Raw genomic sequence first — 26696 nt, 5'->3', positions numbered from 1 at the left:
ACTGACCACATTCCTCAGTGCCACATCCACACGGTTCTTGAGCACCTCCAGGGATGATGACTGCACCACCTCCCTGGGCAGCCTGTGCCACTGCCTCACTGCTCTTTCCTAGAACAATTTTTTCCAAATATCCTACCTGACATCTTACTTATCTTACTGCTTCTGCTCATTTACTGCACTTTCTGCTTTCCTATCCTCCTCAGATGAACTTAAAAGGGCTGTTCATCAGTTGAGTAGGAAAATGCTGTTTGCCAGCCTGGCCAACACCACTCAAATGCTAAAAAAAAGTATCTGGGAGGATATGGGTTGTATTGGAAACACATCTTTCCCGTCTCCCTCCAGATACCCTCTTCCAAGCTTTCCAGTGGCTCTCAAAAGAGCCCCCACATACCCTCTCCCCATTACCAGATCATCACTGTTCTTGCCAGTGCAGTCTTTCTGGCTTGCCCAAAGCTGTCTTTCTGCTACTGCAGTTGCCAGGCTCCTTTCTTGCAGTTTCTCTTTTTCCATATTCAATGAAGCTCTTTTCCTTGCCTTCAAGGTCCCGGACCTCTTTCCCCTCTATACTGTACAAACAGCATCTCTTCTGACATTTCTCTGTTGTCCCACATTATGACACATTTTTTTCTGAGCATGTAGAACAGAACTACATTATGTTGTACGGTGTGTCTGTAACAATGGGACATACTATTGACATATTATTAATCACTAAATTAAAATGTAAGAGAGAGAAGAAAGTAAAATCAAGCTCTACTCCAACAACATTCCAGAAATTAATTCTACAAAATAAATAAATAAAAAAATAATATAAATGGATAAAATAAAGAATAGGAGCTGTGGCTCTTAGGTGATAGTACCTGGCAAATGGGTGATGTTGCGTAGTCGGCAGCGCTGTTAACACCTCATGGGGCAACTCTGGTCCTTGTGACCACACTCTTGACTGCACCAGGTCCTCTGTTAGGCTGCTTCTTTTATCTCCCAGCCCATTTTCTCACTTTTACTTCATCTGTCTGCAGAATTTAATTCTACTCTTTGTGGCTGCCTTTCATTGCATGTTTATACAACAGCCTACGCTCTGGAAGGCTATGTGGGGGCTGAAGCTGCTGGCCGCTGCTGAAGAATGGGTTATAAAATGACAGTCACGTTCTGGATCTGCCACATACTTCTTTTGGGCTCCGGGCAAATTTTTGAGTTCTCTGTAAGTGAGTAAAATTGCTGAGATTAATGGATGAAAAGAGTATCATTCGGCTGCCTTACAGAGCACTACCATAATTTACAGTTTTTCATAAAGCATAAAATGATTTCAAGTGATTGTGTAAAATAAAAATTGTCAAGCCTGCCCTTGTTCCACCATTTTGTCTCTGACCATGTGTCCCAAATGAACCAAAATACACTTCAAGAAATCCCAGGGGAGCAAACAAACTCTAAAACGTCCCCAGTTGAACACAGGATGCTTAAAAGATGATTGCAAAGATGCAGAGGTAACTGTGAGTTCTCGTTTTGCTCAGAGGTTGTACACTACTGATAGGAAGGGACTTAATCAGTCTGCAGTATGCAGGTTGGTATTAGCAGAAAGAAAAGAAAAACTAAAATATGCTTCTTGGAAATCACTTTTCTGTTTCTGTAAGAAGCTGCAGAATTATCGAGTTTAATGGATCTATGCAAATTTGTGAGTGTCCAGCACTTGGTGCATCCAGCGATCACATAACGGAGACATGATCATGTGCAGACGTCTCCACTTGGCAATTTTTTGTTTAAATTAGGGGTGGCTGCGAGGAAGGGGAGATCGGAAAAGTTCTGCTAATGGGAGCACCTTTTACTGTGACACCTTTACTGCCTTCACAAAGAGTCGTATTTGATTTTTGTTTTGCAGCATATCTTTTTGAGCCCTCTCACCTTTTCCTGTTTACCACAGCTTCAAGCCCTTCACTTTGTCTCAAAACCTTCTCTGTAACTGGCAGCTGCCCATCCAGCACCCACTATCACCAAATCTCATCCCTCCCCATCAGAATAAACTTTCTGAGAACTCGTGAGTCTGAGAGAGGACGAGGACAGAAGAAGGGAGCAGTGCCGCCTGAGATCCTGAAGCCTCTTGCTGCCCAAGGTAGAGCCCATCCACTTTTAAACTGCTGCTCTTGAAAGTAATGGGATGAGCTTTGATAACCGGGGGAAGGGGCCTGCATTGGTTGTGCCTCTCTTGATGCCCTCCATAAAGCTGCTTTTGGGGCTTGATTTCTTTGGCCAACTAATAGGGAGAGGGGAGAAAGGGGAAGTGTTGTTCCTTGACTGGGAACATACAAAGGTATTGGCCATGGGAAGATAGTGTTAAGCCTGAAGTGGAGCACCTCCAGGCTCTGTTCAGCCCAGTAGAATCACTCGTGGATGTTGCCTAAGTCAGGTGTATCATATCTATCTATCCATATATCTGTCTGTCTATCTGCACATCAGAAGTATCTTATCTATGTATCTTTATATGACTGCATACATATAGGCCCTTAACTCAGTATTTCATTACATTTTGATAATTTCTGAGTTTGAGTTGCTGAACCTATGGTCTACTCTCATTGTGTCCCTGACAGGTAGCTAAGAAACGTGAACCATTGCTGTGGACTGTTCACAGACACAGCATGTCAGGGTTGCACACGAGATAAATAACATTAGCAGTAAATATTTTCTCAAAATGCCATAAGCAGCCATTATCTAATGACTCAATTTCACAAAATATATGTGTGAAAACCAACCTGAAATTAATAATACAGGTTTCCCTACCTGAAAGCTGAATACGGGAAAGAATAATACTGCCAAGGCAGATTGCAGCCCTGCTTTCTCTCATTGCTCGGTGATTCCTGACCAACGAACTGTGCAGGGTTGAGAGATGTATTTGTAAGAAATTTCTCCATGCTGCACGTACTGATTGACTTTGGCTGATAGAGGCCTGGTGCCCCAAAGCAGCTGGGGCAGGTCTGGGGTACAGTGAGATTCTGACTGCAGCCCCACTGTGCCACACGTGTGTGTGCGCCCACTTCCCTGCACCACCTTCACTGCATCTAATGAATTAATTGCTGTTGTTTGCATTATTACTGCTGCGTTATAATAATGATTATTACACCTGATGCTTCTTTCCATCAGTCTGTTTCAAGTTCTTTAGAGGTAGGATCAACCGGCATGACACCATAACATATGTGAAGGGCACAAAAAACATGTAAATATCTAGAAGGAACAAGGCAAACTCATCCAAAATCCATTGTCTTTCGAAAGAACCTTACTTCTTAAAATGTGAACACTTCACTCTGCCAACCATATCCCTTTTTATGGTGGTCGTGAAGTGGCATCTAAAAAAAAAACAAAAAAGAGTGGCTTAAAGTGCTGACTCACTTTTGGAAAGAACCTCAAACTACTTAAAAGTGGTATTCACTGCAATTCTTCAGAAATGACAAAGTGAGGAAGCTCCCTCCCTCCCCCCCAAATTCTGCTGGTGTTCTCTAAACTTGAAAACAGAGGCTTGGCAAAAAAAGATGGAGCAACAAACCTCTGTGCTCTACCAGCAGGCACAGCCAGCCCTCCCTGATGGCAGCCTGGCTGCAGCAACCCTGGGCTCAGCACTGCACGTTGTTGCCTGTTTCTTACAAGTGATCTTGAACTTATTCATGGCAAACTAGCCTACGTGCTGTTACCTGGCCTGGAGCTGCTCAGTTAGGAACATGCACGGGTTGCTGGCTGATGTCTCCTTCTGTTGGCTGATTTTTGTAAGGTTCTTCATGCTATGGACAAAATGTTTCCTCACCTGAGGGGGTACAAGGAAATCCAAACCTTTAGATTAGGAGCACATTTTGCAGTCCCTCTCTGCCCAGAGGCTGACTCACAGGCTTAATATGGCACAGAGGAAGAAGCCTACAAGGAGACCCATGCCCGGACCCTTTACCTCTTGTTCTTTCCTTCACAGAAATCCAAGATGAATCCCACAGATAACTTCCTAAGCACAACAGAGTATGACTATGGATATGATGAAAACACTGCTCCTTGCAATGAAGGAAATGGTTTTCCCAGGTTTAAATCTCTCCTCCTCCCAATCCTTTACTGCCTTGTGTTTGTCTTCTGCCTTCTGGGAAACTCATTGGTCCTCTGGATCCTCCTGACCAGAAAGAGGCTGATGACAATGACTGATATCTGCCTGCTGAACCTTGCAGCCTCCGATCTCCTCTTCATTGTGCCTCTCCCTTTCCAAGCATACTATGCTTCGGATCAGTGGGTTTTTGGCAATGCAATGTGCAAGATAATGGCTGGCATTTATTACACGGGTTTTTACAGTAGTATTTTCTTTATAACTCTGATGAGCATTGACAGGTACATAGCAATTGTCCACGCTGTCTATGCCATGAAGATACGGACGGCCTCTTGTGGCACAATGATCAGCTTAGTCCTGTGGTTGGTGGCTGGCTTGGCTTCTGTACCCAACATCGTGTTCAACCAGCAGCTGGAAATTGAGCAGTCTGTGCAGTGTGTCCCCATTTATCCACCTGGCAACAATGTCTGGAAGGTTACAATTCAGTTTTCGGTCAATATCTTGGGTCTCTTGATTCCCCTTAGCATCCTTATCCACTGCTATGCCCAGATCCTAAGAAACCTGCGAAAATGCAAAAATCAGAACAAGATCAAGGCAATCAAGATGATTTTCATCATTGTCATTGTTTTCTTCCTCTTCTGGACCCCCTTCAACATTGTGCTCTTCTTGGACTCCCTGCAGAGCCTGCTCATCATTGACGACTGCCAGGCCAGCAGCCAGATTGCCTTGGCCCTGCAGCTCACGGAAACCATTTCCTTCATCCACTGCTGCCTCAACCCTGTGATCTATGCCTTTGCTGGGGTGACGTTCAAGGCCCACCTAAAAGGGCTGCTTCAACCTTGTGCCCATGTTCTCTGGAGCTCCACCAGAAGCTCTGGGGTCACTCAGTCATCTTTGGTGCCCAGCCAGATCTCTGGCTGCTCTGACAGCGCTGGGGTGCTCTGAGCCCACCTGTTTGCAGTCCTTAGAGCAAACGGCTGCCTTGAGCCCCACAGGCTGCCTTGTGTGCTCAGTGTCCTCATGGGATGACCCAGTATGTCCTTTCAGTATGTGCTGTGAAATGCTACATGGTGACCAGCAGCATGAGTTTTCAAAGAGCACCGGTGTAAAAGAGCAACCCTACACATTGGCCACGGGGTAATTTTTCATTAGGTTTTAGAGCTCTTGCAGTATATTTCAGCAAACAGATTGCTTCTTCTCCAGCTTGTTTTCTCCCCCAGTGCAACTATTTCTGCCTTGCCCCAACTATACTCTGCCTTGTGGAAGCTGTTTCCTACACAAGTCTGTGCTTCCCTGGGACAGGGGTGATACACTCCTCTGGGAGGTGGGCAACAAGTACAGAATGGCTTCATGTTGCAAAGAGGGACCAGAGATGGTCCTCCCTCTGCCTCATCTCTCAGATAAAGAGGCCTTCTGCTTGGGGCTCTGCCATGTTACTTTGGTATGCTGCCACCCACAGCAGCTTTTGGTGGCCACATCTTTGAAGACAGCAAAACAACACCGCCATGTGCCCCTATACCACCCATGCACAGTGGTATACTCTTGAATACAACCCCATCAAAGCAGTCTGGCCATGTGTCACCTCTGGAGACATAGGGCCTCCAACCCCTTGCCCCCAGGGTTTGCAGTTCAGTGTAAATGTCACAGAACGGCACATAGCAGATAGGCTCTATCACTTTTTCTCATATGTTATTTTTTGCCTTTTTATAAATGTTTTATTTGAATAAATATTTTAATTGCATCTTTTTATGCCTCGGCCACTGAAAGGTTTTCTAATGACTCATAAGTTTAGATAAGACCAAGAAAGGATGCTGTTACTGATTTTTGAGGTAGTATCCTGCAAAATACATCTGATGGAATTCAGAGGTGCCCTGGAAGTTTTCAGCAAGGTCAGTTCATCTCCAGTTCCCCGCTGAGCAAAATTTGCTTTCAAAATCCCAGTAAAAGTTCACTGTGGAAAAAATATCATTTAGATTGAAGTAATAATACTGTGAACAAGGATTTTAAAGTTAAACAAGTTCAAGTTTTCTAAACTGTGAGAAAAACACACCCTGAATATCTTCAAAGACTGTATTTTCTAGATCAATAAAAATATAATCAGTTTACTCTGTTGTAGCTTTCCTCTTGAAAACATAATTGTTGTTTTGTATTTCCTAAGAATTTAAAAAACCTTTATAACTTCAGTGTCAGAGGGTTCTTGCCATTAATTACTTAGTGTACAAAACATTCCTTTCAATTATGACCGACAGTACAATTAACGTTTGATGATTTTATTCCTCAGTGGGTAAGAAATGCACTGCCTCTTCATTATCGTATTTTTACTTCCCAGAAAACTTCAAGGTATGTATAAACAAAGCTCTCTGCTTACATATTGCTGTGGTTTTTGTACTGCACACACATTTTGATGTTTAAAAAGATACCTAGGCCAGCATCAGGCCAGATTCCTTTCCCCTGTGGTCAGAATTTTGCAGTATTTCTGTTTGAAGTGTTCTGTGCCATTTACTACCTCACCAACTGATACTTTAGATAAAAATGGAAGGAAGAATAGGGTTTTTGGTTTTTTTTATACATTCCTCTGGTATTCTGAGAAAAAGGGGAGAAGGAAATTTGTTTCTGGCCAGTTCTCACACAGTGACCACTTCCCAATGAGCTGCTTCATGCATCTCAGATGGCACAAATGCTGACTGTTGGAGCCAGCTCTCCTGGCTGCAGGGAAGGACACCCGCAGTGCTGATCAAATCAGGGGTGTGGTTCCCTCCATGCTCCATACAATTTACAGCCCAATGGAGCTGCTTTCATGGATACAAAGTCCCCTTGGTTTTGTCCTGCATTTCCAAGGCCTCTAGACTTCAAGGAAATGATCATTTCATACACAGCAGGTTTGAGGCCAACACAAAGACTGCTTTTAGTTAGCAATGGTATTCAAAGACCCTCTGATTTTATACTGTGGGATTAAATCCTATCTGCAATCTTGTTATTCACAAGAATTGATAAACAGTAACAGGTAAGGATAATAAATCGTTATTTTTCCATAGATGTTCATTTGCCTTGCTGAATTTCAAATCACGTAAAGACAAGAGAGTCAAAAGCACTGTAGTTGCTCAAATGCCTACTTTTGAACTGCTATGTCTTTCAAAGTGGTACACACCAGCTGTGCCCTAGAGCTGCACACTTCTTTCCATCACCATCATGAAATTCAGTGAGCGTGAACTTAAAATGTGCCAAAGACACTTGCATCACTAATACAGGAATGCTTTCTGCAGTAGGCTACGGCTCTCTCTAGGCTGCAAGACAAGGGACAAACTCTTTGGTGTTATTACTTTTCTTTTTTGCTAGCTCACACTGAAATCAGGTGGAGAGAAGGGTAACAGCAGAATTTAGCCTAAGTGAGATGCGAAGCCTTAAACAAAGAAGACTAACAATACGTTTTGCTGGACTTACTGCAGAGCTTTCTCCTGCTCTTCATCCTTGTCCTTGACTTCCTCCTCTTCCTCTGCTTTGTATGAAGCACCAGTATTTAATAAACCAAAAGGGGAGATCCAAAGCCCCATCCTCTCCTCAAGTGCAGCTCGGTACTGTTGATCACTCACAGAACACAACCACAGGTCCTTAGGATACTTTTCCCTTCAGAAGGCTCATTCTCTGTCTAACGTGGCTGCAAAAAGGAATAAAATAAGGAGCTACTTTGGTATAACAGAATGGAAAGACACATAGCATCACGTCACCTACACCAAGATGTATCTCTTCTCTGAAAAAGAAAATTCATTTTTGACATCACAGTTCCACTGGGTTTTATGCTACTTTTACATGGGCAGATGCCAAGAAATGTTCAGAAGTTTTGCATTCTATCCTCTGAAACAGTTCTGGGTAACAGCACCGTCAGATCAAAACCAAGGTGTAGTTCTACACTAGCACAGTACCATGCAGGGGCTGGTATACTGCCATTTCCGCTGTTACACATTTGTTTTAGGTAGAAATTTGTCAACAGAAAAATCTGCCCTCTTTTGCAGGCATAATATTCTCTTGGAATAAGGCAGGTAGTAGATGCAGCATTTCCTCATTTTCAAGGGTTATGTCGCTAAGTAAAACTGGTAAAGGAATTTTGCAATCTACACAGAGCCAAATTGCTGAAATCAACCAGTTTTCACATGCTGAGATGTCAGCAGCAGCAAACACCACTGCAAAAGCACCAAGGTATGTTCAGATTTGATGTTGCTTGGATTTCCTCTAGCCGTGTGGCAATGTGAATATGTATCCCAATCTTGTTCCATTAAATTAATTGAAAGCTAACCATTATTTTGGAAAGATGGAATAAAGTAATTACTGCTGCCCCTGGAACAGCTCACCTAATCAGATGCTGCACAACAAAAGCACTTACTATTTTTCCAAGGATGGAGCACACCTGCAGGTGACGGCAGATTGCCAGCTGAATTGCCAAGTATCAGTTTTGATGTTTGGTAGTGTTACCTCACTGTTTCTAAAATGTGTAAGTACCTCTTTGAACTTTCTACCTCTTGATTTTATGTAAGGTTTCACAATCCTCCACTTTCCTGTTTCATATTTTCTGCTGTAGTGCGGTCCCCTTCACACTTGGACAGGAAAGCCTGACCTTCTTCAAGCCCAAGAGCATTTGGCAGTGTGCAGGTGCTCAGAAATATCACACTTTAAAAACAACTAAAGTATAAGAGAACTGCAGAAAGCAGTGCAAAGGAAAACCTGTGCAGTCAAAAGATCGTTCTGCTATGCCCAGCCTATTCAGCAGCTGAGAGCTATGGTCACACAGCTGCTGGTCCTGGTCCTAGCTCAGATGTCCCTGCAATTAAACAATATAAACACACTTCCCTCTGTAATACAACCTTTTGGAAAGACACTTGGGTTCTCCAGCAGTAAAGGGACATGAGCATCATTGTTGTGTGACATGGGATTTATGAAGAAGCCTCTGAGCCTGTGGGTGGGATGGGTAGTCAGGAAAAATAAGATAGTGCCATCAACTGTGTAGAACCCAGCACAGGGTCTCTAAAAATAACATGCAAAAAAGATTTCAACCTGAGCACTTGCATTTTGAGGGGAAAGAATCCCTTCAGATCCATTTTCTCAGACTTATAGAAGGAACAGCATCAAGCCCAAAGGGCAATCTTTAATCTCAATGCCTTTCTTGCTGTTGAGTAAGGTGTGCTCCACCTTACTTGCTAACACCTGCACACTCATTTCTAGACCTGGTACCGCACCTCTAGAACCACGTTATTTCCAGGCTCCCTGTGGGTTGCAGCATGCTAGCTGCTGCCTCCACTTCCCTCCTGCCTCCTTGATGTGCTGCTTTACAAGCTGAGGTGCTGCAACGCCAGCCTGTTTCAATATCTCACCTGCTTGTTCCCCATTCTCTGTTAGTGCCCTTATCATTTCAAAAATCCAAGGTAAAAGATAGCACTGTATGGTGAAAGACCAACCCACACATCTCCGAGCAGGAGGTGGAAACACGAAGTTCTGACTTGGCACATAATCCCAGGAGCTGTTCAGCAACTTTCCGACTCAGAAACTTCAGCCTGTCAGGGTTTACCTAATCCCCTTTTCATTCCTCCAGAGCACTTCCCTCAGCACAGTCTTCCCACTCCTAAGGACTGCTTCCTTTCACAACTCTCTAGCATCTTGATTTCTCTTCTGCTGTAAAAGTATCAAAGATAAACCTTGCCCCTTTCTCTAGCCCTGCTCCACAGCCGACCTTCATTTCTCCTTACTTCCCTGCAGGCTGCAGGCTCTTGGGAGTAGGGGCTGGTGAGTGTAAAGGGAAGAAGCAGAGGCATGGTTGAGTTCCTCTATCTTCCTAGGATAGAGGAATACTACCGAGAGACTTCCATAAGCTTGTAATTGGAGACTGTACTCTTGGACTGTCTTCTGCAGTCCTGCAGCCCACCCACAGATAGGGTATTGCTCTTGCCAGTACCAGCCACAGCCCTTGTGCTGACTGTGTGAAGCCTCAGGGTTTGCTCGCCAGGTTGACTTCACCTGAACTTGTCTTGACCTGCTTGAAGCTTTGCGTTGCTTACTTTAGCTGCAAGAGCGGTTATTCTGAGCAGAAGGTTATATTTAATCTGTTTTAGTTCTGCTTACTGTTGTGAGACACAGCCACAATTCTTCTATAGACAGTAGTTACAGACAGTTGGCCATCAGCCTTAGGGTTTAGAAGGGCAATGGAAGAGTAAGCATTACACTTAGAAGAGGGGTAGAAAGTAGGAAGTGGGTATAATTTCAACTACTAGTATCATTATTGTTATTAATGACATCATTAAATTCTTGGATTTATGTTTAAGGTGTTCCCTTTTCTGAAATCCTTAACAGAGGAGTGAGCATTGCACTTGCCTGACAGACAAGACAACATCCAGCACCTTGATGGGCAGACTGGATCATGGCACTGCAAATTAAGAGAGATGGAAGCACCCTGTGGACACCCAAACTGAACATGAGCGACTGAATGTGCCTCACCCTGGAAGCTTGAGTTTTCACAGGTCTGTGTATGGTGGCCAGTTCAAAGCCAGGTTCTGTCATATTTGAGATCCATCCCTGAATTCAGTGATGGACTTGATGATACTTATTGGCTTTTGTATAACGTATTTTAACCCTTGATGTCAGTGTTAAAAAGATAAATTAACCCAGGAACAAGATACAAAACTTTCAGTGGTTTACTGTTTTCTGCTGAAATGACCTCATAGCACCACTAAACTTTTAAGCTTGCCTGACTTCAGCTTTCATTAAGAGTCTGAAAATCTCAGAGGTCTGGTGACCTATAGATAACCTCCTGGCTTCTCTCTCTGTCATGAGTTCCTTTCCTTCTCTTGAGTTGGAGGGACGTGTCTTTCTCTCACCCATCCAACCATGCTCCAGTGATTACTGGTCAGTACATCTCCCATCCTAATAGGTCATCCTCTTCTCTTGCTTCTCACACTGATTCTCAAGCTAACAGCTAAATTGTTTTCACTTGCCACAGCACTCTGACAATAGCTTTTCCCAGCTGTAAGCTGACATTCAGAACCTCTGGCCCTAAGTTTTCTAGGCTTTTTTTCTAAGTCAGAGAAAACGTTAGGAGGTAACTCAGGATAAACTTCCAATTTCAGTGAATAAACACATGTCTGTGGGGTTTGGGCATATCTGAGAGTCTCTTCAATGAACTGCGTGAGGGGAGAGCACTGCATGGTAGTAGGAAGTGTTGGTGGTGATCACTGCAGAGGTATTGCATGTTTGATGCATTTAACACATGAACAGGGAGATAAGAAATGATCCCCCATTAGTGTGAAAAACTGTAGCAGACAGTAAATTATTTGAGGATAAGGAGGCCTACAGGGAAGCTGGGTAGGGACTTTTTATAAGAGCATGTAGATACAGAACAGGGGGAAATGGTTTTAAACCGGAAGAGGGTAGATTTAGACTAGATATTAGGAAGAAATTCTTTACTTTGAGGGTGGTGAGACACTGGAACAGGTTGCCCAGAGAGGCTGTGGATGCCCCCTCCTTGGAAGCATTCAAGGCCAGACTGGATGGGGCTTTGAGCAACCTGGTGTACAGGGAGGTGTCCCTGCCTATAGCAGGGGTTGGAACCAGATGACCTTAGAGGTGTTTTCCAACACAAACCATTCTATGATTCTGTGATAAATGGTAGTCATACTGAAAATAGATTCTGACTTCAAGTTTCATAAGATGGAACACGTAAGACAATAATTCCCCAAATAAACCTGCCAGGGATGGTTTGGTTTTGAGATTCCAGGTGAATCCGAGTGCAGTTCAGGAAACACAAACTTTTTGCTAAGATTCTCTTAAGCTTTACTTAGGATAGGCACATTTTATTACAACTTAGACAGAAAAAAAAAAGCCTTTCTTTTCAATTCTGTTGCTCAGATGGCTTTTCAGTTGAAGTTTTATCATTTATTTGTGGCTTGTGTTTGTCTTAACATCTACACAATCTCTTTCAAGAAGAACTACAAACTGATATGCTTGCACTGCATAGAACAATTGCAACATAATCTGAGCTTTACCAATACAGATGGGCTTGCCTTCATATCATACTTGCTAACAGTAATAACTGTAGCACAAACAGCTTATCCACAACTCTAGCAGAGCAAGTATAAAATGTCTCATTTGTGCAGAAAGCTGTAAACCAGCTGTTCCATTCCTGTTACAAGACAGTAATTAGTCGAGAGAGAGAGAGAGAAGGTAATAAAATCTACTACAATGTAGGGCAGAAGTTACTACAGTGACCCACAGTTTGTGAGGACAAAGAACAGCACAGTGTGGTATATTCTGTGGTGTGGTTAGTTTGCCTTGGACTGTGAGAAAGGAGATTTTGCTGATTTGTGTTTTCTTGTATTTTATCTACAAAAGCTAAGAAAATGGGATCTCCACCCTGTAAATAAAATCTGCTGGGAAATGATTAAGATCAGATTCAGTATGTCTATTAATCAGTGTAACATGGCTACCAGGCTGGCTTTGGGCTGCTGAACTCCTCGTGAGGTATTTTCTCAGATGGAAAGCAGGTTCCACCAGGCAGGTGCACAGCAGTATGAAGCCAGTTTGAGCAGACTGAAAACTTTCTGGGGCTGGATTAGTAAGACTCAGCTTCATTGAAGAGCCCTGTAGAGCAAAATGATGGCTGACTTACATTTCAGAGATGCCTGGTCTGGTGTCAGAAATACTACCAGAGTCTGCAAGCTTGTCACATGACAAGCACAAGATCCACCACAGGATTTAGGCACATAGACATGAATTTATCATATTTACCCTTGATGTCTACTCCTAGCATGTACATTTACCATCTTCCCTTTCCACTTAGCTTTTCACAGGCGGCCTCTCAGGTTTCATTCCACACATTCACAGAATAATGGAATGGTTTGGGTTGGAAGGGAGTTGCTAGCTCTGCTCAGCTCCTTTGTCTCTAAGGACAGCTTCCCAGGGGATCTCATCCAGTAATTCCTTAAACAGCCTGAAGTTCCCTCTTCTAAAGTTCAGGGTCCTGACTTTGCTTTTTGTCAGGCTCGTCTTCGTCAAGATCACAAACTCTACCAGGGCATGACCACTACAGCCCAGAACGCCTTCAGTTTTAACCTCCGCAATGATCTCCTCTGGTCGTTTTGTCTAATATCTGGATCATCCTCAGGACACTCCAGGAGCTCTTGCAGCCCGCCATTTTGCTTTCCTAGCAGACATCTGGGCAGTTGACATTTCGCATCTAGATGAGAGCCTGTGAGTGTGATGCCTCTTGTAGCTGAAGCAAGAAGACCTCATTCACAGGCTTCCCATGATCAGGTGGCAGGTAGCCAATCACTAGGCGTTCTTTTTTGGTCTGGTCCCTAATTTTCACCCACAAGTTCTCATCCTGATCATTATGTTTCAGACCCCATGGTGAAGACCAAGAATTGGAAGTTTTGGGGTACAGCTACAACAAATAGGAACTAATCCCCTGCATAATGCTTCTCTTTGGAACAAGGTTTCCATAATTAATGGATGGATGCTTGAAGTGTTATTCGTAATTTTGGCACTTCATCTGCCTAGTTGCAAAATGGAAATAATTGTATGGATTCATCTCATAAATGTTGTGAGAAGATATTGTAGTATCTGTAATCAATCAGATATTACCCTAACAGGACTAGAGGCACTGTTAAGAGAGTAAAAAGAAAATTCTGCAATTTGAGAAGGATCTGGACAGCATGCATTAAATAAAGCCTGCACATTAGTGGAGTACAACAAAAAGAACCTCAAATAGTAAGTTCCTCAGCTGGGTTGATGGCTCCTGCAGGCTGACCAAGCTATTGTGATTTGTATGACCAAGAGGTTCACATCATATTGAATAGGTGTTTCCTCGTATAATTCTTTGTGTTCTCTGCGACTCAGAATATCTTAGGAACATGTTCAGCTCCTCATTAACTTACATCTCAGTTGTCCAGTCTTACTTTTCCAGGGCCCTGTGAAATGCCCCAAAGCTTTGTGGAAGTACGAAGACTCCTGAGCAGATGACAATGCAATTTTCATATGCCATCAACAGCAACCATGTTTTGCTTTTATGCATCTCCTTAGCTCTTCTAAAGCAGCGTTCCTCTTGAACACCTGCACCGCTATGAGGACACAGAAAAAGAGGAGTATGGCCTTCACAACCTCACTTCTGCTGCAGGATACATGCAGCACATACAGTTTTCATGGCTATAAGTAGGGTTGCACTTTTCATAGTGACTTAGTAAATCTGTTCTTGCATCTGTTGTGGTTCATCACCAGAATTGGCCTTTATCTCTGTAGCACAGGTCTCTTTCTCTTCAGCAGAGGATGTAGACAGCACTAGCAGTCTTATCTGCTAAAATACAACTTCAACCCAAAGAACAGCAAATCTAAAATATTTCCCTTGATCTCTTTTCCAAAACAGAAAATGATTTCTTGTCACCAAAAGCCCTTAAGATTTCATTCAATTTATTGGAAACATTTGAATGGACTATCTAGCCCACTTTTATCAATGCAAAAATCAGTTGTCTAAACTCTGTCTAGGCTCCTTCTATCACTAAGGAGAGACTTCTCCATATGGTGATCCATTCTAGCCTAAGGTGGAATAGCTAAAGACAAAGGCAGGTTCCCTGTGAATACTCACCATTATCTACTGACTATAGAGGGAGCCCTTAGTCTAACCAGCTATTACCAGCTATTGATGGGAGAGCCTGCTCTCTACAGTTTGAAGAAGTATGGAATGAAACCAAGGAAAGTAGAACCAGACAAAGGGGAGGTGGCTATCTCCATTTTCCTTTTCAGGAAGTAGCTCAGTGTTTATGCCACTTACCTAAAAGCAGAAAGAACTGCATAAAAAAGGGAGCTTGTCACTTGGATAAAGACAAAGACCAACATCAGGTCTCTCCAAGGACAGTTATGAGCTGTGGCTGCTTTAAAGTTTTTATAAGTTGGGCATCTCAAGAGAAGATTATGTAGTAACTTTGTACATGTGCATCTGCAATTAATGCAGCAAAGGTTTGGAGCACAGCAGTGTGCACAGCAAGGGCAGTGTAGGGTTTTCATTATCAACATATTACTAACAAATACTACAGTGAAAAACTGAAACAGTTACTTACTATAAACCTTGCAATTTCCTCTTGTGTGCAATTTCCTCCCTGTGCTCAACCAAAGCTGCCACAATATCTATCCCTGGAAGTATGAGGACAGTCGATAGAACGCCTACTAACGACTGCTGCAGATGAGGACGCTTAAGGGCTTGTATTTGGTTAACCTGGCAAGGTTTGAGCAGCTTGGGGTCTGCAAGGGTGATCTCTATGAACAGAGTCAAGGAGTTTCCCCATGTCAGATCATAGCCAGCTCCAGCTGCTCCAAAAGGGACTCACCAGGGACTCAGTAATACGTTTACTGAACTACTTTTTCAACATAAACATCTATTTCACTCACCTTCACTATAAAAACACATGCTGAAGCACACCAGGGAAATAGGAAAGTAACTCCATCAGTACCCATGTTCCCCTCTCATGTTTTCCTGCTTTGCCTGAAATTCTTAAAAACAGGAACTGAAGTCAACATATCTCCTTTCACATTGCCTAGTATATGAGATGAATTGCAAGGCCATTCCTCAATCTTTGCTATGGTTTATGAGGCAAACAGCTGAGGTCCCATAACTTCTACTTGGTCTGCTTTGTAATTTTACTAATATTTTTACCGGCTGTGAACTATTTCCATCTCTCCCATTGTGGAAACAAACTGTGTCTGTTTTTCAAAGGTTGGAGCGATGGGAGTACAGGCAGCTTGAAAACACTGCCTACTTGTTTTCAGTTGGAGCACTCAGACTGGAAGCATGAAGAATTACAACTTTCAAAACAGCATGTGCAAAACTGTGCTTTCATTCTCTAAGTGAGTCATGAGTCAACCAGTCCCTACTACAACAATCCAGCAAGCCCATTATAAGAAGCTCAAGACCCCTGCTAACCTCACAGATTATGAAACTAGCATGTAAGTCTAATGATCACTTCTTCTGCGATCTTTCTTAGTGATCTGTGTAAGAGAGAAGATGAAGACAGGAATTTATCCGATCCTGAGATACAGCATCTTTTAGCAATTCTGTCAATATATGAATGCTTGCAGTTTGTACACATTTCCTTTGCCCACATCTGTTTAGAAAGTACTGTCTATATAGGGGGTTTTTTGTACAACCAAGTCTTTTTAAAATGTCTCTTGCTTGGGAGGTGTTCAATCACCAAGTGCTGTATTTGTTAGATTTCCACAACTTCTGCCATCACTTATGTGTCAGTTCTGCTTGTTTTAGTTATATCTGCTTTTTACTTGGGCAAACTGACAGAGCAAGCAAAAAGAAGACTCCTGAAAGCCTCTGAAAAACAGAAGGAAGTGCCACTGTCTCAAGACAAGGAGAGAAAAGGTGAAGGATTCCCCCTGGTATCCCATACAATTATACTCACCCATAGCCCCTGTACAATGAGCTTCAAAGAAGTCTCACTCTCAAAAGCCAAGACAAACTCCTTCTATTAGAGACCACTGAGGAGAAGTGCCTTAGGCGGGATTTTTGATTCTGCCAGCTAAGCAGTTGTTTACTGAAGATAGCAGCCCACTGATGTTTCAATTGGCAAAAAAACCTGCTGCATTAGCAGCCTCTACATTGAATAGAAAGAGATGTCTGAAATAGTAAAAAAAAAAACCCCAAAACCAAAAAACCATGACTTCAAACTCAGGCAGTGACTCAGAGGGAAATGAGATAGAAAAAAAATGTGGCTTCCATCTCCCTGCTGTGCACTGTGTCCTTGTAGGGAAGTCCCTTCCTGCTCAGGCTTGACGCTTTTCTGCATTTTTTCTGTATTTACAGCAAAATCTACATACCCTTTTCCAGACCAACAGGAAACATTTATGTCTTTCAGCCACTACGGAAATTATGCTTCCTAATATTTTGCTTATACACGCTTTCTGCTACTGCTCACAGCTCTCTGAATTTCTTTTGTAATCTCTGCAACATCAGTGGCCAGATTATCACTACTTAAAATCCACATAAATTTTTTAGGAAAAAAAACCCACACAAAATCCAGATTGTAGCAAAATTCAGCCTTATAGTCTTTCAGAAATACTGCAGGAAGCCACACAGCAGTCTCAGAGAGAATAGTCAACAGTTGCTGCTAAAAGTTGTAGGAAAAATGTATACTTTACTCTAAAAACTTAAACAGACTCTCCAGGAAGCCACTGAGTGGCCGTATTAATCAGTCCTCATTTTTAGTGATTACCTACACAGTTGTTGAAGTTGGTGTGCAAAGATGTTGGTAGTACAAATGTTTGGAAAAAAATATGCATGACATATATTTGAACCATGCTCTATTCCATTTCGTTCTTTCTATTGCTTTCAATCCTGCAATGCCACCACATCAAAAAGGGAATGAGCTGCAGGTTTCTGCCCACTTCTGATCTTGTGGTTGCAAGATCATTACAAATGACTTACTAAAATTACAAGAGATGTTCAAGTAGAGGTCTGTATCCCACAGTGTAGCGTGGTGCAGAGTGCTTGAGCTAATCTTGTGCTGGAAGGAAGGCAGCTCTATGACCAGAGGGTCTACTTTGGCCTGACCTATGCGGCTCCAGCAAGTCTCTGTGTGAACACAGGCATGCTGCTTCCAGGACCCAAGCTTGTCTCTCTCCACAAGACTTGTGAGAGGCACGTGTGAAGCTAAAATAACATTTATGGTATAAAAGTCTTTAATTTTGCCTACCAGGTCTTCTTCCTTAGTGATCATATATAAGTCAGTAAAAGACAGCATACATGAAGAATACCTTGGTGGGTTTTTTCAACAGACCTTTTTGTGATCTGAGTTTAATTTTAAAATTACACATGATAAATGCCAGGTATTTCATACTACTTTCTATTGAGTAGCAGAAGTGTTTAGAGCAGCTACAAAAACTATCCTGCCAACGTGGTTTTCCTGAATGAAGCCACCTTGTCTTCACCTGCTAGAGATGCACTAGATCAGATACTGAATTTCAGCTGGTGCAGAAGGAGACACCCCCTTCATCCTAACACAGCCTGACACTGTTCATTTTCTGAAAAGAAGAACTGTGCCCTTGATTCTTGTAATATTTTGCAATAGATCACACAGGAAGTTCTATTTCCTATTTTCAGATACAGGGTTTAACTATATGCTTGTTCACAAAGAAGACGACGACACAGTCTGATAAAACAAGCTTGATAAACCTGTGAGTAGCTCATTTTTTTAATTTGTGTGTATATAGAGATACGGATTTGTTGAATGGGGAAATATATGTGCCTAATGACAGTGGGAGCAGAACTGCCATTTAAGCAGACACATTGTCTTTAATAAAAATTAGGTCTTGTAACCAGCTTATAGCTCAGGATAAGGTTGATACGAGAGCAGAGATTTGAAGTGGACAAATAGAGAAAATCATAATATTTTTTTGTAATTTAAACTTAATTGGTTTTCAAACTGTCCTGGGAGGTGCATAGCTTGCAAATAGATTTCTCTAAGGATATAAACTCATCAGACACCAAATCCTTTTCATTTTTTCTAGCCTTTTGAAATCTTAGCCACCTCTTATTCTATCAGATACATATGGATACTCTCCTTCATCAGTATCACATCACAGTCTGGATTGTTTTCTTTGTATTATTCAAGTATTGAACCTGCTAAAGGTGCTTTTATTATCATGTTACAAAAGGTACTTTGGGATTACCTCCTCTTTGGGCTGGTTTCTGAAAGTCTGTACTCCCTGTCTCAACTGCAGATACCAGTTTAATGGCCAGTCATGGTTTAGCTTACAATTTCCTTTTAATGAGGTTTTACATGGATGAAGTTCATCAGCATTTTTCTGGAATTGTACTATTCATGCTTCTGCTTTGATAAATGAGACTTGGTCCAAAAAAAAAGCTACCATAATGTAAGAATACAAACCTATTCCTTTTTTTTCTTTTTTTTTTTTTTTTTCTTTTCAGTATATTATGTATGTAGCTAATAGCAGCAATTGCTTTCATGGGAGAATTCCACTGTCATTTGCCAGGAAGCGTTGGCACCACCTGGGTAGTGGTCTTGAAGTTCTCTGTGGGGTGACCCCTTATGGCAGTAACATGGGAGGGCAGGATGACCATGACCTTTGTTGGGAATCTCATCCACTCCAGGCTACTTTTTCATACTCCAGTTCATCCTCAGAATGGTTGTGACAGCAGCGGTTGTTTGGATTTCTCCAGATTCAATATTTTATTTGAATCAGTTTAAGCAGAGATTCTGAAAAGAAAATTCAAACAGAAGTACTAGCATAGAACTCAGCCTACAAAAAAAAATGAGCCCTCTTACACATATAGTAATGATTTGGTAGAAGGTATTTATTATCTGTCTCAGTTTTCTCTTTCTCCAAGGGCTTATTTTCACTCTATTTAGATAAAAAACCTCCTACTTCTTTTGCCTTGTGACCACATAGACTGACTTCACCTGCAGAAAATCTCAGAATTTTCCTAAGACTGTCTTTCTGGTTTTTGTTTGTTTGTTTGTTTTAAATGGAGAATAGAAACAACTGGATCCTGAGCACTCACAGAGAATTGAACCTGTTTTTTTCCCCAGCATTATATCTACTTTTTCCTTGAATGTTCTTCAGGAATAGAAAAATTAATCAAGTGTCAAGCAAGCAGTTCCAAAAAGAAGATGTTTCTAATGCTCAGCTGTTATAAAAGAGGAAGAAGTTTCCAAAGCAAGGTTTAATTTTGGAAGGGACTGTCTTTCTCCAGATATATCCTGGAAAGAAATTCTGTGGTTTCCATCACACAAAATCATGCGTTCATATCAGCTTAGAGGATTTAGTTTGTACTTCTATCTTTTCCTTCAGCTTTTCTGGTAACCCAAGAGAAGTATGAACAAATGCTTGCTTCCCAAGGTATCTTTGGTCAACGCATGTACTTCTCTGCAGTTTTGCCAGCCCAGAAACTCCTTCCAGAAAGACCAAGACAATGTTAAATCAATAAAGCTGCTATCAGGGGACACTGGCCACATCTCTCAGAGTGCCTGCTATATGGATGTAGCTGTTATTTTATTTATTTAGATTCCAGTTTTTTTCTCTATGCTACACTTTAATTCTCTCTCATCGTAAAATGCCCTAGATACTGCTGACATACTTTTAAGCTGACTAAAATTCATTGATTAGTTTTTCTTTCTTGGTGACAAAATTGTGGAAAGGAGAGGAGCAAAGACAGGGCAAGTAGTGCTCTGTAACCCTTTTATATATTTGAAAGGAGAAATACTGTCTTCAGCCCTAAAAAGGGGAAAGAAAACTTTGTGGGTCATTCAGTTTTGAGATGAGTGGTTCCATTCACATACCAGTGCTCTTGTAACTTGTAGTTATCGAACATTGTGATTTCCATGAAGAAATTCTGTGCAAACCCCACTCAGGGCTCAGCTTAGTGTACTGTGATATGTGCCATCCCTGACTGAGTTAGTGCACAGGCCAGGGACCTTCTGAGCTTGAATTACCTCAGCATGGAAAAGTTTGCTAGCTATAGCAGCACCTAGACACTCCTATAGCTACAAATGGTAGTGTATTCATAATAGCTAGTACTCAGGAGATAGCAAGGATACTCTTAAAGCAGCACAAATGCTCAAGTGCAGAAACGTGAGAAGACATTTAAAGAAGCATCCTCATCACAGACTGGAGGGCGGCCTCATTGCCACTCTAACCACTGACTAGATTTTGACTTGAAGAGCTTCTTCAGCTCAATTTAGTCTTGCAGAACTCAAGTGCAGAAACAAAAGTGATGGCTTTCAGAGGTGGTTTCTGCAAAAGACATCTGCAGTGAGAGAGGACAGACCTTCTCATTGAAAAAGAAATGCACAGTGGGGTTCAAAACAGGAAAGGAGTGATGATTGCTGAGTTATCTGAGCGGTCACACAGCAAGCTGGGGCAGCCACAGTATCTGAAGCTTTCTGCCACAACAATGCAATGCTTCATAAAAGCAGTCATCAGGATACAGGATGGTGATACAGGAAAAAAGCAGCAGCCATTCTTAGCAACAGCAAGTAGTTCTATTTCAGTGGCTACCAAAAGCATCAATTTCACTCCCCCACAAAGTGATTGGGAAGCACACTTGGTCCCTCTGACACTTGTCTTCACAAAATCCTCTTCCCCGCTTCTCACAGATATGCAAGTATTCTGTGGACTTCTCCAGGGGCCTGTGCAAAAATATATCTTCTTAATTTCTCAGGGACAAAATTACACAAAGCTATGCTTCTGCATCTGGGTCTGGATCTGGCTGACTCTTGGTCCTACCAGGGATTTGGGACAAGAGGAAGTTTTGGTGTCAGGCAGGGAAAAGCTTGATGGCACCCACTTTTCAAGTTTTTCCCTGCTGGCACTGTAGCAGAAGTCCCACAGGGAATCTCATGGCCCTGCAGTACTACTTACCCTGTGAGATGATGGTGCTCCTAGCCAGGCAAACCTTCCACAGCTCTCCAATCAAAATCAGAGGGACAGAGTATTGGGGCAACAGACACAGTTCCTGTATTACTGTCATGCAACTGTGAAATTGCTACATTACAGATTGTTCATCAAAATTGTGATTTCAATAAAATAAAAACTGGAATCAAACATCATTTGAGCAAGGGTGTTATTTCTGTAAAAGCTGGAATAGAAGCTTAAAACAAATCCCAGGAGAAATCAAAAATCACTTTTTTTTCTTAACAGTGTTTCTATAGGTCATGCTGACAGCAAATGAAATACCCTATGCCATTTGGACAGGTGTTTGACTACCTGTTCTTTCTATTGCAATTATTCCTGCAGGTCATCAGCTGAACCTGTCCAACACAGCACTCACAAGACAGGGCTGCACACAGCTTTTATTCCAGAGTTACCTAAGGCCAGCCATTTCCATGGCCCCTGCCTGACCCAGACTCTGAAGAGGACACTGCCTTTGCCGTCGGAACTCAGACCAACGCTACTGACTTGCTGCTCGCCAACAGCCATTACAGCAGCTTCAGCAGGTGGGTGCAGTCAGTGCCCTGTGGAAGGGTCATCTCTACACCACCAGAGAGGGTTCCTAGTGGCACTGAGGCTCCCGTGAAGCCACAAACTGCACTTATATTTTACCCATGACAGAATGACATTGCAGGTACTCATTTGGGTGAGGGTTGCAGCACACGTTGGCACAAGGAGGCCAGGGCCCATTGCTGTGTTTCATTCCCCTCCCTGCCAAGCCTAGAGTTCCCTGCAGCTGACCACTCTTCCCTTCCTTTGCAGATCAACACACAATGGAGAACTATACCACTGATTTGGGAGACATGGATCTAACAACAATGATTGACTATGGTGATTCAGCACCATGCATGGGAACTGAGGAAAAGCACTTTGCAGCAAATTTTCTGCCACCACTTTACTCATTGGTGGTGATATTTGGCTTCATAGGCAACATTCTTGTTGTCCTTATCCTGGTAAAATACAAGAAGTTGAAGAGCATGACTGACATCTACCTGCTCAATCTGGCCATTTCTGATTTGCTTTTTATATTTTCTCTTCCTTTTTGGGCCTATTATGCTGCTCACGACTGGATTTTTGGAGAAGCGCTGTGCCGGATTCTCTCAGGCGTTTACCTCCTTGGCTTCTACAGCGGCATCTTTTTCATAATCCTGCTGACCATAGACAGGTATCTGGCCATAGTTCACGCAGTGTTTGCTTTAAAAGCTAGGACTGTTACCTATGGCATTCTCACCAGCATTGTCACGTGGGCTGTTGCTCTTTTTGCCTCTGTTCCTGGGATAGTATTTCACAAAACTCAACAGGAAAATAGACGGTGTACATGCAGTGCTCATTATCCGCAGGAGAGGAGAGATGAATGGAAGCAATTCCTGGCCTTAAAGATGAACATCCTAGGACTTGTTATTCCTATGATAATTATGATCTGCAGCTACACACAAATCATAAAGACATTGCTACAATGTAGGAATGAGAAGAAAAATAAAGCAGTCAGGCTTATTTTTATCATCATGATTGTATACTTTTTTTTCTGGGCACCATATAACATTTGTATTCTCTTGCGTGATTTTCAAGATTCATTTTCTATCACTAGTTGTGAAACCAGTGGTCAACTGCACAAAGCAACCCAAGTGACCGAAACAATTTCAATGATCCACTGCTGCATCAATCCTGTGATTTATGCCTTTGCTGGAGAAAAGTTTAGGAAGTATCTTCGTAGCTTTTTCAGAAAGCAAATTGCATCCCACTTCTCTAAATATTGTCCAGTTTTCTATGCCGACACAGCTGAACGGGCCAGCTCCACCTACACACAGTCTACTGGAGAGCAAGAAGTTTCTGCTGCACTGTAGGTTGTGCCTAGCAAAAAAAGTGGAATTGGCTTTTTTGAAATCAAGACTACGATGAAAGCCTGGAGAATCTCTTCTGGACACTGTCTCTAATGCATCTGCGCAAGGTTATGGCACGCATAACTAGCAAAGCTTTTATTTGCTCATAACAGTGCGGAATTGTACATAAATGAAATGGATGTATCAAATTAGCTATGAAGATATGGTAACAGAATTCTGTGGCAAACAAAAAGGAAGAAAAAAACTTTTTTTTGTTGGAAGTAGAAGCATAGTTACGTGCTACGGAGACTAGAAACATATCTAAGCTGAGAGTCTAACATAGCAGACTTATAAACTGATCTTCTGATGTGACCTAGTGATTAGAAAATGATATTCTTTGGAAACATCTCTTCACCGTATTTTACACAAGATATTTCATTCATTTAAACTCAGTCTTGGTCCCATCCTTTATTAGCTGGGTTGTGTAACTCTGTAAATAATGCTAAATTACTGAAGTTTGTGATGAAAAATCTTTACAGTTGTTATAGGAAAATTATGCATTTTGAAAAGACGCCAATATTCCAAGGCATATTTTCCTTTGTGCATGGTTGACTACGGGCTTTTCAGATCTTCCTTCTAATAATTTAAAAACAGTCTGAGCTAAGTGTTGCCATCTAAGTTAATTAGGAGTTTGATATTTCAGAATGCTCTTTTGATAAACTACAGTTTTATATACTACTTGTATTAACAACAAATACAATGATCTATCACTGATCAGTAAATCAATTGTTCACAATATTTTATAACTAAAGTACTATATACAGAGCTTCAACCATGTTAGATCAATTGCAGATAATGAGTCAACAGGACTTCTTCAGCTTCTTAGTGCAGTGATTTTGTTTGCCGTTTTTCTAGCCTACATAAAATAACAACTTTAAAATGTGAAATTAATGCAACTGTAATGGCTGCAAAAACACCACAGCATTAAAGGTGTGAAAATGTTTGACCCAGATCTTTTTGAAGATAAGAATATGCTATAGACATTTTTCAAAACAAACACACACATAAAAAAAGTAAAAGGATTCACTGATGCACAAAGCCAAAAACATACAGCATCTCTCTCACTTTTGAAGAAGGCATAACTTGGGGGCAATTACTGTGTTTTTTTTCTTCCTGCTTCGTGTAAGTTTTATACAAAGCAAAAGGTTCCATAATTCTTTCATATTTAGCAAGATTGATGCTCAACTATAACTGGGCTTTCCCTTAAAGTTCAGATCTGACAGAGCACCTGAACACAGAGAACATGAAATAAGGGGGTACTCGAGTGATTAAGGTCATACTTTTATCACAATACAAATTGTTTTACACCAACTTTGTATAGCATTTCTATCATTTCTCACATTTCCCCTAATACTTTTGGTTTTGGACAACTCTGGAGATTCTGGAGGAATATAAAGGTGAATATTTTAATGACTGTTCTTATCCAGTAGGGTAATGTCTGATTCCCAGGTGCTCTTTTTTTAAGCCTTTTTTTAAAAATAAGTTTTTCAAATAAATAGTTCAAAGAGTCTCAAAGAAATTTTACATTGCCAAGTGCTTTTGAAAGCAGGAAGTGAAATAGGGAAATATTTGCTTATCAGGCCATTATTTATTGTGTTTTGTCACAATAAGCACTACTTTTGGACTACTTCCACATGGGAAACATAACAAAGCCATATTACACTTTCAGAAGTTTTTTTTTCAGCTTCACATTTTTAAGATATTGTGTAGCAATTACTACCATCAGTATAACCAGAAATTGGGTAATTTCAGTATAAAAAGACAAACATCTGCATTTCTTTTTTAAAGAGACAGGAAGCTACCTGCACTAACATAGGTAGGGTTGTTTGTGTTTTGTCCCTTCTCGATAACTTTTATAAGATGCTTTCATATTTTATTCTGCTCTTGGTAAGAATTTTTATTCAGATCCAAAGATACTTTGTCTTTAAGGAATTACTTGCTCTAGAAGGATTTGGTGCCAAGTGGGTGCCAAGCTCTGCAGAAGCAAAGCGCAATAAAACAAATGTGCAAGGGTGACAAGGCTTTCTGAGATGTATGTAAAAAGAAGAGCCCCAGTCCTTTGCAGTGTTCTCTCCTACAGCACAGATCTTTTCAAGGGATAGTTTACCTAGCACAGAGCTGAAATGTAGAGACTTTTGCCTAACAGATCAGCTTATCAAGAGCTAGTCTCTTCACAGAATCATGGAATGGCTTGTGTTGGAAGGACCTTTAAAAATCATCTAGTTCCAACCTCTGCTATAGGCAGGGACACCTCCCTCTACACCAGGTTGCTCAAAGCCCCGTCCAGCCTGGCCTTGAATGCTTCCAGGGAGGGGGCATCCACAGCCTTCCCCACTGAGAAGAGATCGTACTTCAGCAAATTACAACAAGCCAGATTTCAGTAACTGTAGCACACTTGGATCCACATTCAAGAAGAAAATAGAAAATACAGTATTTGGCAGCACTGGTGCATTCAGTTAAAGATTGCCAACAGACAGCCATATTATTTTGTATCATGCATTCATTAAAGGTCGTTAACTTCTACATATGAGACTGCTCAATCCTTTTTCCCTCATCCATCTCCTTGTTTTAGAATAGCCCATAACAATGAAAAATGAAGAGAAATCCCTCTTCATCACAGGTTGCTGCAACGTTGAAAGAGCGGGCAGTAAAACTCAGAGGCTTACAAGCAAAGAACCAGCACCATTTGGTAACACAGGGCAATCGCAACAACGTTAGTGCCCTGTGAAGCCAGTGAAGGCTTCCTGTCCCTAATTATCTATTAACACACTATTTTAGTTGATGTTTCACTTAGTTTTGTGCATTGTTAGAGGTAGAAAGAGTGGTATTTCACAGATTGCCTCTTAACTCACTTAGATCCTGGGAAGTTAAGTTTTTATTATGTTTAACGTCTTCCCCCCCCAGTGCCAGAGAAGCCAACCTCTGAGCACACCCTTACCCTCCTCGGTTCTGAGGTGACGGTGCCATCTCGTGGCCAAACGGTAACGCTGCCAGCTGCCATCCTACGACTCATAGCAATACTTCTTGTAGCCGCCCTTATAAAATGACCACCTCCAGTACAGGCAGTATGGAAGCAACAGCAAGCCTTAGGAAATATTAACGGAAATACTAAAGAGCGGAGGCCGATTAAGATCCATGAAAAGAGAAGAGGAGGAGTGTGAGGAGCCGTGTGAGGAGCCATGTGAGGAGAAGCCGGAAGCCGCCCTCAACCACTACTCCCCACACGGCTGCACACGCCCTACGCAACCTTCCCGCCCTCCCACGCGAGC

General features: G+C 41.9%; 2 protein-coding genes across 2 annotated transcripts; both read left to right on the top strand.

Moving 5' to 3' along the window:
* Nucleotides 1–3260: 3260 nt before the first annotated feature.
* On the top strand, nt 3261–6168 carry LOC104911548 (C-C chemokine receptor type 8-like). The gene is given in 2 exon segments (XM_019616569.2): nt 3261–3902; nt 3905–6168. Coding segments are annotated over 2 exon segments (1134 nt in total). The 5' UTR covers nt 3261–3872; the 3' UTR covers nt 5009–6168.
* An 11975-nt stretch (nt 6169–18143) lies between these two features.
* Nucleotides 18144–26494, top strand: CCR5 (chemokine (C-C motif) receptor 5). Its single transcript, XM_010712949.3, has 3 exons — nt 18144–18271; nt 21854–22053; nt 22310–26494. The coding sequence occupies exon 3, from the start codon at nt 22321–22323 to the stop codon at nt 23389–23391; it is 1071 nt and encodes a 356-aa protein (XP_010711251.1). The 5' UTR covers nt 18144–18271; nt 21854–22053; nt 22310–22320; the 3' UTR covers nt 23392–26494.
* Nucleotides 26495–26696: the final 202 nt, after the last annotated feature.

Source organism: Meleagris gallopavo, chromosome 6 (assembly GCF_000146605.3).
Source record: "Meleagris gallopavo isolate NT-WF06-2002-E0010 breed Aviagen turkey brand Nicholas breeding stock chromosome 6, Turkey_5.1, whole genome shotgun sequence".
In the NCBI taxonomy this organism is placed as follows: Eukaryota; Metazoa; Chordata; class Aves; order Galliformes; family Phasianidae; genus Meleagris; species Meleagris gallopavo.
The sequence above is the reverse complement of the archived record's forward strand: the minus strand, read 5'-3'. Positions and strand labels throughout refer to the sequence as shown.